Source organism: Heteronotia binoei, chromosome 17 (assembly GCF_032191835.1).
Source record: "Heteronotia binoei isolate CCM8104 ecotype False Entrance Well chromosome 17, APGP_CSIRO_Hbin_v1, whole genome shotgun sequence".
In the NCBI taxonomy this organism is placed as follows: Eukaryota; Metazoa; Chordata; class Lepidosauria; order Squamata; family Gekkonidae; genus Heteronotia; species Heteronotia binoei.
The window spans coordinates 31,673,090-31,686,900 of NC_083239.1; the positions used below are offsets into that span (position 1 = coordinate 31,673,090).

At 50.8% G+C, this 13,811-nt stretch overlaps 1 protein-coding gene across 4 annotated transcripts in view; it reads right to left on the minus strand.

Annotated features, from left to right (window-relative positions):
- The window catches only part of APLP1 (amyloid beta precursor like protein 1), a 62,041-nt gene extending 56,318 nt beyond the window's left edge, over positions 1-5,723 (minus strand). For all 4 annotated transcript variants that reach the window (XM_060257956.1, XM_060257954.1, XM_060257955.1 and 1 more), the window contains exon 1: positions 5,600-5,723. In XM_060257956.1, coding sequence (XP_060113939.1) covers positions 5,600-5,707 — 108 coding nt within the window. In that variant the 5' untranslated portion in view covers positions 5,708-5,723. The remainder of the gene's footprint in view (positions 1-5,599) is intronic.
- Positions 5,724-13,811: the final 8,088 nt, after the last annotated feature.

Below are 13,811 nucleotides of genomic sequence, written 5' to 3' on the forward strand. Positions count from 1 at the left end.
GAGGATATCTGCTGATTGCAACTGAAGAAATGGGCTCCAGTGCCTGAAAGCTTATGCTGGAATCCAGTTTTGTCAGTCTCAAAGACCTCTTCCACATGGGCTCTTAAACCCAATCTGGCTTCCAAAAGCAAATGGGTTTTTAAGGTTTCACACGCTTTTAAGGATGAAAATTCAATTTTAAAAAAACCCCTCATACTGGAATAAAACAGGTTTGGGGAGGAAATGGCTTAAGGCTTCAATAACTGCAGAAGAAAAGTGTTTTATCCTGAAGGTATGTAAAACCTTTTTTAAAAATCAAATTGCTTTTGGAAGCCAAAGTGGGATAAAAAGGCAGCACCGCAGGGATCTAGGATACTACCTGTTTAAGTATGCGTGTGTGTGAAAAAGACTGTACACACACAGAGGACCTGGGGAAGGGCTGTGGCTCAGTGGCAGAGCATCTGCTTGGCACGCAGAAGGTCCCAGGTTCAATCCCCAGCATCTGAAGTTAAAAGGACCACGCAGTAGGTGATAGGAAAGCCCTCTGTCTGAGACCTTGGAGAGCCACTGCCGGCCTGAGCAGACAATACCGACAGCCGGAAGGTCTGATTCAGTATAAGGCAGCTTCATGTGTGTTCATGACGGTGGAGAAGACGGGCCCAGATTAAGTTGGATCCTGTAGCTAAGCCGCTGCTGCTAGAGCGATTACTCAGAGCTGCCGTAATAATTTGGCGGTGCGATGACCTCCCTTTGGGCCGGGGTGGAACGGGGTTAGGCATCAAAGAGGGGCCGACTCAGCTTCCTAAACCAAGAAGCTGGTGCACGGGTGGGCGTGGGAGGCATGGAGGCGTGGGAGGAGGAGAACCGACCATGACAAAGAGGTAGCCGGAAAATGGAAGCTAGGATGGCAGGGAAGCAGTTAATTGGCACCGGGATTAATAAATGCAGTACTAATCCCCCCTCCTGTTCTCCCCTCCCCGCACAGCACTTAGTGAGATGAGATAGAAGGGAGAGAAAGCTTCCACCTGTTCTCCCCCCCCCCCCAATCTCATAGCTGGGGGTGGGGGGTAAGCACTGCAGGGGGATACAGCAAAGGAGAAAGCTGGTACAGAAATTGATGACCCTACCTCTTGCAGAAGGGCTTGGCCAAAATCCTTTAAGAGGAAGGCAGCCCAAAAGAGCCAAGGAGGAGGTGGAGGGGGGGGGGGAAATGTCTGTTTTATCGGCCTCCCTCTGCACTGCCCTCCCCATCCCGTCCTCTTCAGCTGATGCAAGCTGTCCCTGTATCTCAGCACCAGCTGGCTCGGGAAGAAGGAGGCAAGGTGGGCTTCTCGCCAACAAGAGGGGGGGGGAGAGAAGAGGTGGGATAAGCTTCCTTGAGTCGTGAGGCCCAAGGAGTAAATCCCCCTCCCCCCCAAAAAAAAATTTCTGGAGAAATCGCAGCTGGAGGATGGCAATTCCACCAGTCCTAGAGAAAAATCAAATAGTGGGGTTTCTTTTCCAGAGTAGGGGATTTCCATACTCCAGTTCTTTACACCTTCTTTTGCTACTCAGTCAAGCGAGCAGCAATTTTTTTGGGAGGTGGGGGGGTGGGTGGGAACGGCTTAAAAAAAAGAAAAGAGCAAGTGATGTGAGGGGGAGAAGAAAGACTGGAATTGAGGGAGGCAGTGATCTGGGGCAGTGACGCTGTGTATTCTTGGTGCTTGGGGGGGGGGGGCAACAGTGGGAGGGCTTCTAATGTCCTGGCCCCACTGGTGGACCTCCTGATGGCACCTGGGTGTTGGGTTTTTTTTGCCACTGTGTGACAGAGTATTGGACTGGATGAGCCTCTGGCCTGATCCAACATGGCTTCTTTTATGTTCTTATGAGGGAAATGGGTTCCTCTGTTCACATATGCCAGATCCCCAGTTAGAACCAGAACACAACAAATCCTCAGACATTAAATGGCTTCCAGAAATCCCTCCAGCCCTAAGGTACTTCCGTCAACAAGGAGTGTTTACATTTTAAGTCCCCTAAACCATTTACCTATGCATTGAAAACAAATTAAAGAATTCAGAACGTAATATATGCATGTTAAAAACTAGACTACCTAAACAATATTTTGGGGAAGGTTTGTGGCTCAGTAAGAGAAAACTTCTTTGCAAGCAGAAGATCCTGAATTCAATCCTTTGCATCTCTCACTAAAAGGTACAAGGCATTAGGAATGAAGTCTTTCCACCCGGACCCTGCAAAACTGCTGCCAGTCAGAGCAGGCAAAACTCAGCTAGATGGACCAAGGGGATGACATCAGTGTAAGGCTGTTTCATACAGGGAGGAAACCTGTTCCTGGTTCAGTCCTAGTTTGAAGATTGCAGGTAACCCGGAAAGAACTTTTCCTCCTGAGATGCTGACACCAGCCCAGGCAGGCAATTCAGGGACCAACAGCCTGACTCAACATCATGTGCTCATAAAAGTGACGGGCTGTGGCACAGGCATTGCCCGCAGAAGGCCCCAGGTTCAACCCCTAGCATCTCCAGTGAAAAGGGCCAAGTAGGAGCTGATGTGAAAAACGTCAACCTAAGATCTTGGAGAGCAGCTGCCAGCCAGTGCAAGTAACAATGAGCTTGACTGACTATGGCCTGACTCAGCATATGGCCACTTCATATATTCCTAAATAGTACCTTCTTGAGAATGGACCACGGCTCAAGGGTAGAGCAAAAGTTTTGCTCACAGAAGATCCCTGGTTCAGTCCCCAGCAGCTCCAGTTAAGGGATCTCAAGTCTCAGTTATTGTGGAAAGAACTTTCTCCTGAGATCTTAGAGAGCGGTTGCCAGTCTGAGTGGGGAATTCAAAGCTCAACTGGTCAACAGGGAGAGGCTGTGGCTTAGTGGTAGATGATCAGCTTAGCACATGGAAAGCCCCAAGTTCAATCCCTGGCATCTCCAGTTAAAAAGATCAGGTAACAGGAGATGCAGAAGATCCCCACCTAAGTTCCTGGATAGCAGCTGCCAGCCAGAGTAGACAATACTGTTCTTGATGGACCAATAATGAAGACAGCTTCCAGTGCTCATAGCCCACGCTTCCCAAACACTATCAAGCAAAGCCAAGCAATCCATGGATGGCCACAATGGATACGACCAATGTCCCCTCTAAGCTGAGTTAGTGTGAGCTAGCTTACAGTTTATAGCCTCCAGTTCACACATTTGTGTCTTAGCTTTGGAAAAATGTCTGGTGAACAAACTAATTTATGCAGTAGCTCACAACTTTCATGCCAGTAGCTCATGAAGTAAAATTTTTGCTCACAAGACTCCACAGCTTAGAGGAAGTATTGGATACGACCATTCCTGAACGGGGGGGGAGGGGGGGAAGGGATGTCTGTCTCTTTCCCAACCAGTTAGAACCACCTTGCTGGATGTGACCAAAAAGGCCATCTCACTTTGCATTCAGTCCCCAACAACCACCAGCCAGATATCTCAAGACACTCCTCAGTGAGAGATGCAACCCTTTGCTTGCCTCAGTCTCTGCAACTCAAAAAATGCAACTTAAAAAAAAAAAGCATGCTGCCTCTAACTGTGGAATCTCCATTCCGCTTGCAATGTCTTTACCTACTGACAGAACTATCTTCTGTGACTGGATCTGACACCTTTTAAAACCATGTTATGTTAGAGAGAAGGGACTAAGAACCTGCCTCCTTTATGGCATAACATGGTTTCCATGACCCAGAAGAAACCAGAATAGAGTTGAAGGGCGAGGGGGGAGGCTACGAAGACGTGCGGGGGGGGGGGTCACACCTTTGATCCAAAGGCCACATTTGCTTCTATTCTGCCATTCATTTTCTTGTAAAAAGACATTCTCTCCTCCCACCTGAAAAACCCCCCATGGTACACTGCAGCCTCTCCCCAATCTGTTTCTTATGATGGGGTAGGCTATTTAGCATTTCAAATCCCGACAAATTGCAAACACAACCAATGGCTGCTCTGATGCAAGGTGCCACCCAGGGTGATCGCTGCAGTCAATTCACCCCTCCCCCCCCCCGAAAGAGCTACGCCAAAAGTATGAGGCCGGGGTGCAGAAACCTCCCCCCAATATACAGACACACTGCTAAGATCTCACACAAAGCAAGGCCTTTCCTTTGGACAACCCCGACCCCCCCATGCCACAGAGTACCCAGGCCAGAGCCCAGCTAGAACAGTTTCTGTCCCCACTCCCAGCAGGCCCAGAAATGGCAGGAGACTGGTGAATCTCCTTTGAGCTGAAGATATCTGCAGCCTCCCACAGGGGTTGTCTGTCTCTTTTCAGCGCCAACAACAGCTTTCAAGGATGACAAAGAGGCCAGGAGAAGACAGACAGTGGCCCACAAAAAGACCAAAGGCCGGGACGGCTACCCAGTTAGACGGTCCCGGCCAGGAAAGATGCCAGACAGGGAAATGACTTGGTGCTGCACTGTTCCCCAAAAGGCAGCAGCGGGTACCACAGCTAAGATGTCCGATGGGCAATTCCACTGGGCACGATTCAGGCTGCGTGTTGCCAGCAGCCTCTGTAGGTCCCCATCCCAAGGAGAGGGTCATCCAGGCCACCTTTGGGGTGACCAACTCTGGATCTTCCTTGGAAGGGGAAACCTCTGCTTATGCCCAGAGACACTTCTAGAGGGAGGGGCAGATCTTACATGCCGCTTCTTTCACGTAGCTATCTATTTTATGACAAGCGCTATTACAACAGTGGTTTCATATGCAGTAGTCCTTCTTACGTGCCCATGGAAATGCCATTTGCCACTGTTTGGCGTCAGGCAGCAATTTTTTCTCCAGGCCACGGTTCCTGGAGAGGGGTTTTTTGGGGCCATCTTCTGGACATGGAGCAGGGGTCACTGGAGGTGTGTGTGGGGGAGGTACTTGTGAATCCCCTGCCTTGTGCAGGGGGTTGAGCTAGATGACCCTGGAGGTCCCTTCCAGCTCTAGGATTCTATTATTCTATCTGTGTTCCTTTTGAGAGCTACAGATAGGGGCTACCCCAAGGCAGGATGGGGGAACATTCCCTTCCCTTAGGCAAGATTTGCCTGCAACAAGACCAGCTGCTAGAGACGGAGGGGGGGATAGCAAAACCCCCCCCCCCAGCCTTTACAGTCACACCCTCTCCCACCTTGAAGGCTGCAACATCTGGGGCTGAAATTGGAGACTGAACCACCTTGGCAAAGCAACCTTCCCCATCAGAGGGGACGGAGCAGATGGGCCCCCTACCGCCCTTTTTGCCCTCCAGTGGGCAGCAAAAACCAGATACCTGCTCCTACCCATCCTTTGGCCCTGGGGCGCCAGGCAAAGGCGATCCTGAAGATGGCTGCCCGAGGGGCGTAGGTGTTTGGCTCCCTCGCCCATATCCCGCTCGCTTAGCCAAAGACCCCCCCCCCCAAGCCTCTTTTAAGCTGGTATAGAGAACATCAAAAAGGAAGCCTCCGGCCGCTCCGGTGACCTTGGCCAACCTCCCCCAGCCCCGGTTTCAACGCGCCGTCCTCGCCCCCTCCTCCACTAAAGGACCCGCCGCCGTCGAGGCTCCAGCCGCGGCTCCCTGCGCGCAGCCCGGCGGCTCCGCTTTCTGCCCGCCCCAGCCCAGCCTAGCCTAGCCTAGCCTAGCCTCCGGGCGGCCTCACCTGGGTGTTGGCCGCCGCTCCGGGGCCGCTGGAAGAGGCCAGCAGGAAGGAGAGGAGCGTCGGGAGGAGACGGCGCGCAACGGCGGCGCATCCCGCCGCCCCAGCCATGGCCACGGCTCGGCCGAGACTCCGCGCTGCTGCTGCTGCTGCTGCGGCTCCTTTGCAGAGAGAGAGGCGCCAACCGAGGGGGGGGAGAGGGAGGGAAGAAAAACCCCGCGCGTCTCGTCCCCTCCTCCCCGAGCTCGGCTGCACCAGCTCAGGCGCTGCTGCTGCTGCTGCTGCTCCTGCGGCTCCCAGCTGGGCTGTGACAGGAGGCGCTGGCTCTGGCCCCGCCGTCGCCGCTGCTCCTGCTGCGGCTGCAGCCTTTGCCTCGGCCCCTCCCTCGCTGGCCGGCCTCGCCCCGCCCGCTCTGCCTGCAGCCGCCGGAGCCGCGACGTAGCGCCCCGGGGGGAGGAGCCGCAGCCTCGGCAGCCGGCCTAGGGGCGGGCCTCGCTCGCAGGGGCGGATCCCTGAAAGGGAGGGCGGGAGGGAGGAGCGAGAGAAAGAGAGGTGTCGGGGCGCAGCCTCTCCGGAAGCCGGTAGTTCTCTGTGCATGCTCAGGGACGCCCTGGGGTTGTGCAGGAGGTCGGAAAATCGGCGCTGTTTCGTCCGCCTCTTCCTGGCGCCGAGCCTGCGCCCTCTCTGGTGGCTGGAAGTCGCGTGTGCAGTGGCGGACTGGCCGGGGTGTCAGCTTCCCCGATGGCAAGTGGCTCCAGTAGGCCCGTGTTGAAGTGGGCCCCCTTAAACATTAGACAATATGTTAAAAATGTTAGTGAGCTTTTAGTAGCTTGAAAATATCATAGAAGTTCCGATATTTATTACTGTAATGCAACTAAAATTTATCTTGCCAGCCTCCAGGTGGGGCCTGGGGATCTCCCGCTTTTGCAACTGATCTGCAGCTGGCAGAGATCAGCTCCCCTGGAGAAAATGCAATCTGTGTTTACATTTATAATCTACTCCACACTGCCAGTAAAATGTACAATGTATGTACACTGTAATGTCTAAAAATGTATATTTATTTTGCAAAAGTTTTAATTGCACCTTTCCCCCCACTTATGGCATTTTTTGAAAATGTTATTTATTTCTTCCAAAAATGAAATGATACCCTTATAGTTGTGGGTGGGCCTCTGTGTCTCCTGGCATCCAGTATTTGTAGACCCAGTCCCCCCCCCCACTGCGTGTGCGCTTTGTTCATCTGAAGCCAGATCCTGACGTGCACCCCTCCTACGTGTGAATACGGTCTGCTGACAGCTCAACTGGGGGCAGGAGCGAAGAATCGATTTCACTCCCAATCGCCCAATGTTGTGTTTGGAACGGGACCTGACGTGTATAGCATCTGCCAGTGTATAGTTTTACACGCGTCGTCTCTTTATGGTCATCTGAGTTGCAGGGGTCCCAACCTCCAGGTGGTAGCGGGAGCTCCTGGAATTACAATTCATCTTCAGGAGACACTAACCAAGTGTTCACCTAGAGAAAATGGCCGCCTTGGAAGGTGGACTCTGGTACTCTACCCCAATGAAGGCCCTCCCCAGACCCTGTTCTCCTCAGGCTTCACTCCCCAAATCTCCAGAGCCAGGGCTGGCCCTAGACTGTCGGGCACTCTAGGCAAAGCTAACTTCTGGTGCCCCCCTTGATAATGTCACCGAGTCACATGGGGGTGCGTGATTTGTTACCCCCACAAGGCTGGCACCCTAGGCAATTGCCTAGTTTGCCTAGTGGCAGGGTGAGCCCTGGGTGGGACCGGTGAGTGCAGAAATTTTCCTTTTTACCTCCACACATTGGGTTTACACAGCACTTCTTTACTATCCAATGTTCCAAAAGCCAAATCCTGACTTTCCATATTTTTTTCATTTCTGGCAGGTTTTTAAAAGCTGTGGGCAGGTAGAAGTCCAACGGGGGAAGATGCCATACCACTTTTCACACTTCCCCTTGTTGAGTTTCTTCCTGTCATGCAGCTAGTGAAGAAACAAGAGGTCTGGCAGCATTCCCCCCCCCGCCCCCACCAGCATCCATAGTGTATTTTTGCCACTGAAATACCTCCTGGGTGGAGTCTCACTGGAAGGTGCATTCATGATGTTGTCTCCTTGGGCAATGCTTCCTCAAGGATTTTGCTATAACCACTGTGCTTTCCTGCCTTCCCTTATATCCCCCCCTTCCAGGTTAACTGTTGGTTTTTTTGCAAGGTTTTTTTTTTAAGTTTTGCCCTGTCCTTACTGAGGTTGCGTTATTGTGCCTTTTAAGGTCTCCTGGCGGCTGTGATATTTCGTGTGGTGCTGGTTCTCCTCCAGCGGCCGTATCGCTGTCATAAATCGGTCTTCACGGGTCTTACTTTATTTTAATGGATCGTGATGGCTTTCCCGTGGCAAAGCTGCTGCAGACACGCTTGACAAAGAGGCTGATTCGGTGTGGGGTCTACATCACCTTCCTCCGTCTCTGCTTTTGTGCTTGCCATAAAAGACGTTTACATGGATAAAAGATAGACTCGCTGCAGGAGAGCCAGTTTGCAGAGAGCTCGATGCAGGTTGATCTTCCCAACTTAATTCCCCCCTGCTCCGTCCCTTTTTGCCGAGCATCATCATCAATGTCCTATCTGCAGCTCAAAGTGAATAGGGGGCTGAGACAGGCGTCTAATTTTTCCATTCTCTCCACCACCACCCCTAGCTTTCCGTTCAGTCTCAGAGATACTCTTCGCTCAATGACCAAGCATGCATCCCCCCTACAACCTGTTCCTTTCCCTTTTTCTGCCCTCATCTTCGCTGCTGTCACACTGCTCCACTTCTCTGTCCTTTAGTATTTGTCTTGTCTCAGGGCACCTAAGGTTGCCAACAAGCCTGGAGAAGGGTGTCATGTCCTTTTAATAGACACTTAATGTGTGGAAATGTGCAGTTGAAACTTTTCATGGCATGGAAATCAATAACATTGCCTGCTAAATTGCATCCATTAAGCCTCTGATTCGAGGGACATACATTTTTTCTTTTGGTAGTAACTTTAGGAGCACTTGAGGCTTTGCTTGGTAAGAACCCCATCTGCTAACTGGATTAAACAGCCTGCTTACAGGGCTTTTTTTGTAGCAGGAACTCCTTTGCATATTAGCCCCCCCCCATGTAGCCGATCCTTCAGGAACTTGCAGAGCTCTTAGTACAGGGCCTGCTGTAAGCTTTTGGAGGATTGGCTACATCAGGGGTGTGTGGCCTAATATGCAAAGGAGTTCCTGCTACGCCCCCCCCCCCGCATCTGAGCTCCCCAATGAAGGAAGAGATGTAAGGGGGGGGAGAAAGAGCCCGATGTATTCATTCACCATCCAGAGGGCTATATGCACCTCATCTTGTTGCAATCCCTTACAACAATACTGTGAGGTAGGACTGTATTAGGGCCTTTCCCCTCTTGCAGAGGGAGCTAAGAAAATGTGACTTCTCAGGCCATTTGGAGAGCTTGGGACAGAGGCAAGATTTGATTCTTTTCCATCCCCTACGCTCTGCCACAACAGTTTTGCTCACCTGAACAGGGTCTTCTGCAGGTGCCAACCTGAACATGGGCAAAATCAACAACTGCACATGCAGGTGCCTTCGGTGTATAGCTTGCTGAAACTAGGATCCTGTTGTGGAATCTTGCATCATTTCTTCTCCTTCTTCTCCTATTTCTTCAGTTCTTTTGTATTTTGTGTGTGTGTGTCTGCACCTGGAAGTCATGGCGACCTCTGGTGACTGACCCCTAACTGTGAGCATGAAGGATATTCAGGGAGGTGGCTGAATAAGCCTGCCCCTGCCTCCCGACTGCTGGTATTCCAAGGAAGTCTCCCATCCAAGTCCTTTCCAGAGTCATCCCTGCTTAGCTTCCAAGATCTGATGAGATTGAGCTTGCCTGGGCTATCTAGGCCAGGGTGAATTTTGCCTCATTTAAAGTGGCCAGAATACTTACGCTTTGCTTCAGTTTCTGTTTTTTAGACTCCAGGCTGGTTCTGCAACCTTAATTTGATTGCACTTTCTTATTGAATGTCCCATCGGTCAATTGTATTGACTCCCTCTGTGCAGCCTGCCTGGAGTCCCATCAATAGCCTTGGACTGTCAATAACATCAATGAAATTTGGACTGGGGACCAGCCAGATCACAGCTCCTTCAGCTTGTCATTGTGAGGTCACTGCTCCCAAAGAAGTGGCACGATCTGTTTTGGGGTGGGTGGTTTGGCTCCTACTGCCACATGAACAGCCAGTCAGACCTTTGGTTCCTCAAGGCCAACATTGTCTGCTCTGGCTGGCAACAACTCTGCAGGGCCACAGTCTTTTGCCTCACTTTTTTTTTGTATTGGTATTTTTTTTGTAATGTGTAGGTGTGCCTGCGCATGCATGCATGCCTGGAAGTCATGGCGACTTCTGGTGACCCCTACTGGGGCATGGAGGACGTTCAGAGAAGTGGCTTGATGCAGCCTGCCTCTGCCTCCCACTCCTGGTATTCCAAGGAAGTCTCCCTTCCAAGTACATGCAAGCATCAGCCCTGCTTAGCCAGTTTGGTGTAGTGGTTAAGTACATGGACTCTTATCTGGGAGAACCGGGTTTGATTCCCCACTCCTCAGCTTGCGGTTGCTGGAATGGCCTTGGGTCAGCCATAGTGCTCACAGAGTTGTCCTTGAAAGGGCAGCTGCTGTAAGAGCTCTCTCAGCCCCACCTACCTTACAGGGTGTCTGTTGTGGGGGAGGAAGGTAAAGGGGATTGTGAGCCGCTCTGAGACTTGGGGTGGAGGGCAGGATATAAATCCAATATTGTCATTGTTGTCATCATCATCACCTCCTCCTCCTTCCTCTCCCTTCCTCCTTCCTCCATTCTTCTTCTGATCTGACATGATGGGCTTGCCTGGGCTATCCAGGTCGGGTTTTGCCTCACCTTAAGTGGCGATGCTGGGGACTGAACCTGGGAACTTCTGCATGCTGAGAAGATGCTCTGTCACTGAGCACCGACCTAGCAGTTTTGCTTTCTATCCAGGGGGAGACTTCTCCAGCTGCTATCTCACTGTGCCAGTTTAAGTACAGTGGCCATCACTGCAGAGCTTTTTCAGCTTGGAGAGGCACTTACCCCATTCCGGCATAAGGTTCATCGACTGAATTTTTGCCTGCTTTGCAGATGTGAAAAGCAGAGGAACCCTGCCAAAAAAGAGCTGGCCATCTTGGCTATTGGCGCACAAGTGCCTTGTACCACTCCTAGAGCAGGAATAGCCAGCCTGTGATTAGGCACAGCTCTGTTTTCAATCCAGGGCGTAAGAGCAAGAAGGATATTTTGTTCTACATCCTCATCACAGGCTTAGGGTTGCCAGGTTGAAACCTTCACATTTCTAGTCAGCTGACTTTTTCAAACTGTGACTCAAGAGCCACGTGTAGTTCACACACATTGTGTGGCTCTTGAAGCCCCTCACCGTCCCGTCAACTGACTTTTTCTAACTGTGACTCAGGAGCCACGTGTAGCTCGCACACATTGTGTGGCTCTTGAAGCCCCTCACCGTCCCGTCAACTGACAAAGTCAGTTGACGGGACGGTGAGGGGCTTCAAGAGCCACACAATGTGTGCGAGCTACACGTGGCTCCTGAGTCACAGTTTGGCCACCCCTGGTATAGAATGAAAAACCTGATGGATGAAAACACTATTTCCATTTTTGTCTGATGGCAAAGCAATTCCAGGGATAATGCCTTCCAGATGTCTACCTGACCTTCGCAAATGAGGATGATGATGATTGTTGTTGTGGCCAAACCAGATCTAGTTGGCTCTATTCGTCAGTCATAACCGAAACACTGGCGAATAAAAATAGAGCCAAAACACAAACCGCGGTATGTTTTTTGAAGAGACGAGCATTGAGATAACCGGGAGGGAGGTTATTCTGGTACAGAGTGGTTTGGGTGGGAATAAAGGGTAGGTTGCTCCATCCTTAACTGTTTCCCAGGGCCCCACAATCAGTAAGATTGGAGAAGAGTTTGCAGTTCCATCCACCAAAGTCCTTTAATATTATAGCGGACAATAGGAATCCACATGAAGAACAAACATGCATCTCAAAACCCGTTTTGCCCCGCCCAAACCTAGCCATCCGTAAGAGATGGTACTGTGGCTCAGTGGAAGAAGTTCTTTGAATGCAGAAGGACCCAGGTACTGTCCCCACTTCGGGCTTTTTTTGTAGCAGGAACTCCTTTGCATATTAGGCCACACCTCCCTGATGCAGCTAATCCTCCAAGAGCTTACAGGGCTCTTAGTGCAGGTCCTACTATAAGCTCTTGGAGGATTAGCTACATCAGGGGTGTGTGTCCTAATATGCAAAGGAGTTCCTGCTACAAAAAAAGCCCTGGTCCTCTGTATCAATGGTGAAAAAAGATCGGGGAGGAGGTGACATGAAAGACCTTGGCCTGAGACTCTGCAGAGCTGCTGTTGACCAGAACGGACAGTACAGACCTTGATGGACCAAGATAAGGCAGTTTTGGGTGTCCTTGTGAAGGGGATGGGCCGTGGCTCATTGGCAGAGCAGCCCCTTCACATGCAGAAGGCCTGAGGTTCAATTCCCACTTTCCTCAGTTTAAGAAGGACCAATCCCTGGCTTTTTCAACAAAAAAGATCAGGCAGTAGGTGATAGGGTTGCCAAGTCCAATTCAAGAACTATCTGGGGACTTTGGGGGTGGAGCCAAGATCAAGGCTGTGACAAGCATAATCAAACTCCAAAGGGAGTTCTGGCCATCACATTTAAAAGGATGGCACGCCTTTTCAATTTCTTCCTCCCATAGGAAATAATGAAGGAAAGGGGCACCTTCTTTTAGGGCTCATAGAATTGGACCCCCTGGTCCAATCTTTTTGAAACTTGGGGGGTATTTTGGGGAGAGGCACTAAATGCTATACTGAAAATTTGGTGCCTCTACCCCAAAGAACAGCCCCCTCAGAGCCCCAGATACCTGCAGATCAATTCTCCATGATTTTCTATGGGAATAAATCTCCATAGGGAATAATAGAGTTCCCAGCAGACATTTCCCTCCCCTCCCCCCGCTTTCTGATGACCCTGAAGCGGGGGGAGGGTCTCCAAACTGGGGGATCCCCTGCCCCCACCTGGGGATTGGCAACCCTAGTAGGTGATGCGGTATGAAAAAGCTCTGTCTGCTAGTCAGAGTAGACAATACAGCTGGTACCTGGAGATCTTCAGCTGTTAATCTTCAGAAGACCAAGATCAGCTCCCCTGGGGAAAAAATGGCTGTTTTAGGTGTGCTGTTCAACATCTTCTCATAGTCCCTGGACCTAAGGATGCCTGGCTGGCTTCAATGAGGGCCAGGGCCTTTTTGGTCCGGGCCCCTACCTGGTGGAAAGAGCTCCCGTTGGAGATCTGGGCCCTGCGAGACTTATCAAGGTTTTGCAGGGCATATAAGACAGCGCTCTTCCGCCAGGCTTTTAATTAATCCAGCAGGTGTCCTTGAAAGTCATCACTTCCCCCAGCATTTCACCATTATGGTGTTACGTTATGCTGTTAACCATCAGCCGCATGCTGTTTACTGCCTATGTCTGTAAGATTGTTTACTGTGCTGCTCCTGTTTTGTAATGTCTGTTTTTATGATATTATTTAAACTCTGTTGTTTTATTGTTGTAAGCCGCCCTGAGCCCAGGATATAAATCTAAAAATTAAATTAAATTTAAAAAAAAATTAAAGGTGGGCTTTGTGGCATTATGTCCTGCTGAGGTCCCCCCTTCCTAATCCCCTGGCCAGGTATTTCACAACCCAGAGCTAAGACAATACAACCTGGCCAGACTTAAATTTCTGATTCAGGATAAGGCAGCTTCATGTGTTTAGTGTTCTTCTTTTTTTTTTTTTTAAAACCATTTTGGTCTGGATAATTTTCATGCAAACCTCAAAGCCACACATTGTGTTGTGCAAGACTGGTGCGGAGGCCCAATCAAACTGTTGGACGGTCTTCCCAAGCTGCCCGCTTGGCTCCATCCGCAGGCCAAGGCTGGAAACTAGAGGGTGGTGTCTCCGGATTCACCTCTTCCAGCATCCCTCTGCTGGTGATTCATTAATATTGCGCCACACACCACGGTTGGAGGACTGAAGTCACTGCCTGCCATGAGCTGTGGAAGAGGTCCTCCAGGTCGGATCAGGACCCTTAGTGCTCTGTTTATGCCTGTGTTGCCAGTAGCACAACTACATGTCCCCATTTAATTGGGG